At 40.6% G+C, this 5,000-nt stretch overlaps 1 protein-coding gene across 4 annotated transcripts in view; it reads left to right on the top strand.

Moving 5' to 3' along the window:
• LOC125047283 (15-hydroxyprostaglandin dehydrogenase [NAD(+)]-like) overlaps positions 1-5,000 on the top strand; it is a 29,793-nt gene that overhangs the window by 5,495 nt on the left and 19,298 nt on the right. Inside the window, exon 2 of one of the 4 annotated variants that reach the window (XM_047645517.1) lies at positions 3,515-3,581. The exons of 1 other annotated variant lie outside the window; for it this stretch is intronic. In XM_047645517.1, the coding sequence (XP_047501473.1) occupies positions 3,532-3,581 (50 nt within the window). In that variant the 5' untranslated portion in view covers positions 3,515-3,531. Of the gene's footprint in view, positions 1-3,496; positions 3,582-5,000 lie in introns of all 4 variants that reach the window. 2 more of the 4 variants (XM_047645518.1, XM_047645519.1) reach the window with 2 other exon arrangements.

Genomic DNA, 5,000 nt, shown 5'->3' with positions numbered 1-5,000 from the left:
ATTGTTCTTATTACTTTTCTGAGGCGAAGATGGCGATGACGCTCTTGTTAAGTTGGTTACAAGGCAACATTTCTGAATAACATCCACATTTTTTTTATAAATAATTATCCTCGTTAACCTTTCAGTCATTAAAAGTTCATCCTCACCTACCTGTCAACCTGTCATCTGACATCACCAACCTGTCAAGTACATCTTCACCTCTAAAAAGAAAATGAAAAATAAAGCGAAAGTGAGAATAGCATAAGATTTACCTCTTGATTCACCTTTCGTCTTTTCTTAACAAAACACACATCGAGCAGCTCTCTAACATTGTTTTTATTTCTCTGTGCATCTTCGCCTTTCGTGTTTTCTTTGTGGAAACATCAAACCTCCACTGTTACTGTTTCCTCCGCTCCCAAAAGCTGGTCGGTTCCTGATCGTTTTGCATCTGAATGTAGGGTCAGCTGTCCCCTTTGTTATTTTATACCAAGATAGATAGTCAGAGGGATGGGTAGACAGGTAGGTAGGGAGGGAGGGAGGGAGGGAGGGAGGGAGGGAGGGAGGGAGGGAGGGAGGGAGAGAGAGAGAGAGAGAGAGAGAGAGAGAGAGAGAGAGAGAGAGAGAGAGAGAGAGAGAGAGAGAGAGAGAGAGAGAGAGAGAGAGAGAGAGAGAGAGAGAGAAAGAAGAAGAAGGAAGAAGAAAATGTGAGAGAAAGCAAGCAATATAACATATCTTAGTGTGATATTCTGTACAAGTTCTTCATCTTATATGCATTCGAACACCATGAGCTCATACTATGATAAATCACGCTTTTAACTCTTTTAGATTTTTGTCGGACTTCAAAAAAGTATTTTATGTGACAGCCAGCGCGCGCAGCCTCGGTAATGACTTGTTGATAATGTCGAAACATCAACAAAAAAAAAAAAAGGGAAAAATAAAAGGAAAAAAATCATGCTTGGAAGTTCGATTTAAAATTACTTTTGTCTGTAAATAAGATGTTGTCATAAAGAGAATCGAAGAAAAAGAAAGAAAATTATGTATATTTACTTATATGTAAAGAGATGTGTACGAAAAAAAAAACAAAAAAAAAACGCCGTGATGTTACATAAAATGTCTCCGATAGTTATTACGCACGATTTCTTTTTTACCTTATCAGTATGATGAGATATTGTTTTGTTATCGTTGCATCGCAAAACACTGATAGGAAATATAATCAGTTTTATAACACACACACACACACACACACACACACACACACACACACACACACACACGCGCGCACACACACACACACACACACACACACACACACACACACACACACACACACACACACACACACACACACACACACACATACACACACACACACACACGCACACACACACACACACACACACATCCACGTGTTTCTGTCTTCCTTACACCGTGGTTCAGAGTGGTTTTCGGTGGAGCAGTCGAAGATTAATGTTCAAGTACCAAATTGTATCGGTCAGACTCTAACCTGAAGTCTGCTTGGCGGTTTTGCCCAAATGAACAAATGGCTGGAAAGTACGTTTTAGTTGTTTTTCTTTCGGTGAAGAAAGAAAGAAAGAAAGAAAGAAAGCTAAAGAAAGAAAGATAAAACAAGATAAATAGAAGGAAAGAGAGAAAGAAAAATGACTGTAAAGGAGCAATCGGACAATTAATTCTATTACACAAGAAGAATAAAAGGTTCGGATGCTTTCGTACTCTTTCACTACGATTCGCCTTTTGATGAGCGGGGATGAGAAGTGGGGCTCAATTCACGCGCGGTTTCTTAAATTGTAAACAAATGTCTTGGTTTAATTGTGCGCCTGGGTTTGTTTGAGTGCGAGCGTGCGTTCATTTACATTACATTCTCTTAGAGAAAAATGCACCTAAGGGGTTTATTAAGATTTATTTTTGTCCTTGTGAATTTATCTGCCAATTCTTAAGCAGTGCAATTTCAAAACGTACTTTAGACTTGTTACCATGATGAATTTCTCCATGCAGTTTGCCAATCGATCTAAGGAAAGACTCCAGCGAAGGAACTTGATAATACTCGTAACATCTGCTCTGACCATTAGCCAACGCAGCATACAGTGAGACCTTGCACTGTGTGGGTGTCGGTATGGTGATGCCGCTACACCAGCGCACTGTTCTTGCCGTGTGGTTTATGAAAGTAAATCGTGAATAGGATAATATAATTCAGTGACACAAGCATTGACCTTCACTTGATAAGATGAGGCACATATGACTGGTCAGTTTCGCAATGACTATCACATCCTCCTGCTTGAATGAGATGCGTACAGACACATAAAAGTCCATTCTCCCTCTTACTTGCGTTTCTAACTTTACTTAAATACCGGACTCATTTTCCTTCTCTTAGCTTAACCTCTCTCTTTACTTCGTTCCTGTTGTTGGTGATGTGGTAAATAAAGTATATTCATCGTGTATGGGTTCACGTTCCATTACCAGTGTCATAATGATATATTCGTGACAAAGATTCTTTACAATGAACTCCTATCGTACATTATAGGAGTATATGGGAAAACGTGGCATTTGTTTTGGAAGAACTACTGTGTGTATTGTTTTAGAATGGTGGGGGGGGGGGGGGAAGTATTATTCTGTGGTACCTGTTAGTTTCTTTTAAGAGAGGCTTTGAATGACATACGTTTATGTAATACAAATATTTTTGTGTTATTAGCTTATTAGTCTGAGAGTAGGTTGCCACTCGAGTTGAATAAGGGAAAAGGATGATGTATACTAATACGGTTATACAATTTCTTATATAATTCTCTCTCTCTCTCTCTCTCTCTCTCTCTCTCTCTCTCTCTCTCTCTCTCTCTCTCTCTCTCTCACTCTCTCTCTCTCTCTCTCTCCTTCCCTCCCTCCCTCCCTCCCCCTCTCCCTCCCCCCCTCTCTCTCTCCTCTTCCTCCCTCTGTCTCTATCTCTATCTCTCCCTCCCTCCCTCCCTCCCTCCCTCCCTCCCTCCCTCCCTCCCTCCCTCCCTCCCTCTCTCCCTCTCCCTCCCTCTCTCTCTCTCACTCTCCCTGTCTCCTCCCCTACACAACCACAAACATTGCCTTGCCAGCTCTACCATGCAATTACGAACAAGTTCCTCAATATTAAAATTGCAAGTGACAGTGCCTTGCACGCCCACGATGCATTAAGTGCGTTCACTGTAGGCGTATCGTTAGCAAGATTCCATTAAGATTAATACCCATGGTGTTAGGACGAAAAAGTTCACGCCTGTTTATTCAGTTTTGTTATTGTGACTGTTCTTTGTTTTGTAGTGTTTATTGATATTTTTAGCTCACCACCACCACCACCACCACCACCACCACCACCACCACCACCACCACCACCACCACCACCACCACCACCACCACCACCACCACCACCACCACCACCACCACCACCACCACCATCAAAGTGACTCTTAATCAATCATTATACCCCTCTCCCTACTTAATTCACAATTTTTTTTTTTTTTTTTTACAATGATATGCAAAGATTATCTATATTTTAAAGAGCACATTTGATGCCAGATGGGAGGCTGTTGCTCTAGAACGAAGACGCTGGAAACGGCAGTCCAAAGGCAAGTTCAAAACTGGTTTCTTGTTTTCCTGACTAACGACTTATGGGAACTGCATGCTCGCTCAGGCTACGTTTTCCTGTTTGCCTGTGACGTCATTTACCCGTGACGTCATTTCCACGTCATTCCTCGTACTATTCACACGGGTGGTCTGGGATACAAGAGATTTTGTAGTAATGGGATTGAATGAGTCTTTTTTAAGGGTGTATAAGGTCTAAGTATTTTGTAAGGTTAGGTGAATGTTAGATAAAAAATTGCAGTATTGCCACTCTACACCAAAAATTCATGGAAGTGAGCACTGCTGTAACATACGCTTCGACTGACCCCTTGTGACGCCAAACACGTGTGCTTCATCGTGCAACATTGCAAGTCCAGCTGTTATGCTTTTGTATTCTGCTACGACCGTGACGCAGCATTTAACCCAAACCAACCCTGATTGACCCAAGACGCTGCCACACATCTGATGCAACGAAGCACTCACATCACATTTCGGTGACAAGAGGAATGTCCCGTTTTCATGTTGCTTTATGCCGGATCGTAAAAACTAAAATGGCATGTTGTTTACCCTTATTAACAGAAAACACAAAGATAAAAAGCAGAAAATCAGCCAAAAAAAGAAAAAGAACAAAAAAGAAACGCTTCAAGTCTACCTAAGCGCCATCTGGGTCCCCTTTGCTGCTGTGAATGTGGGTGGCATGTTGAACACTCACTATGCACAAAGAAAAAAAACAAACAACAGCAACTACAACAACAACAACAACAATAACAACTACAACAAAAACAACGCTTCAGTTTTCCTAAGTGCCATCTGGGCCCCCTTTGCTGACTGTGAAGGCGAAGGTTTGACCCGTAAAAGGATGCTTTGGTGTGGCCAATTTATATGTCATTATAACTCGATCGAGGCATTCCAGAGACCGGCTCGGGTAATTTTATCATTGCAAATGAGGCCTAGATAAAACAGGATCCCTTCCACAAGCAGTCCTGTTGTTGCTCAAGGCCAACAGGATTTTATTATGTAATTGGTCATCGCGAGGGTCAAGTTACTGTCTCTTTTTCGCACCGTACAAATCGCCTAGTGCGCTAGGCCACCTTCTGAAACTACTACTTCTTTCTTTTTCTTCTTTTTCTTCTTCTTCTTCTTCTTCTTCTTCTTCTTATTATTATTATTATTATTATTATTATTATTATTATTATTATTATTATAATTATTATTATTATTGTTATTATTATTCCTCTACTTACACCCTACCCTTACTACTACTGCTTTTTCTTCGTCCTCTTTTCCTTCGTGTTATCATCATTATTTTTTTTCTCTATTACTACTTCTACTACTAGTGTTTATAGTAGCAGTAACAGTAACATTAAAAATATACTTCTCATTATATTTAACAGTACTGTCGTACTGTTTCACTCATCACTACG

The sequence above is a fragment of the Penaeus chinensis genome, chromosome 40, assembly GCF_019202785.1.
Source record: "Penaeus chinensis breed Huanghai No. 1 chromosome 40, ASM1920278v2, whole genome shotgun sequence".
In the NCBI taxonomy this organism is placed as follows: Eukaryota; Metazoa; Arthropoda; class Malacostraca; order Decapoda; family Penaeidae; genus Penaeus; species Penaeus chinensis.
Note: the sequence above shows the minus strand (reverse complement) of the source record. Positions and strands in the feature narration are given on the sequence as shown.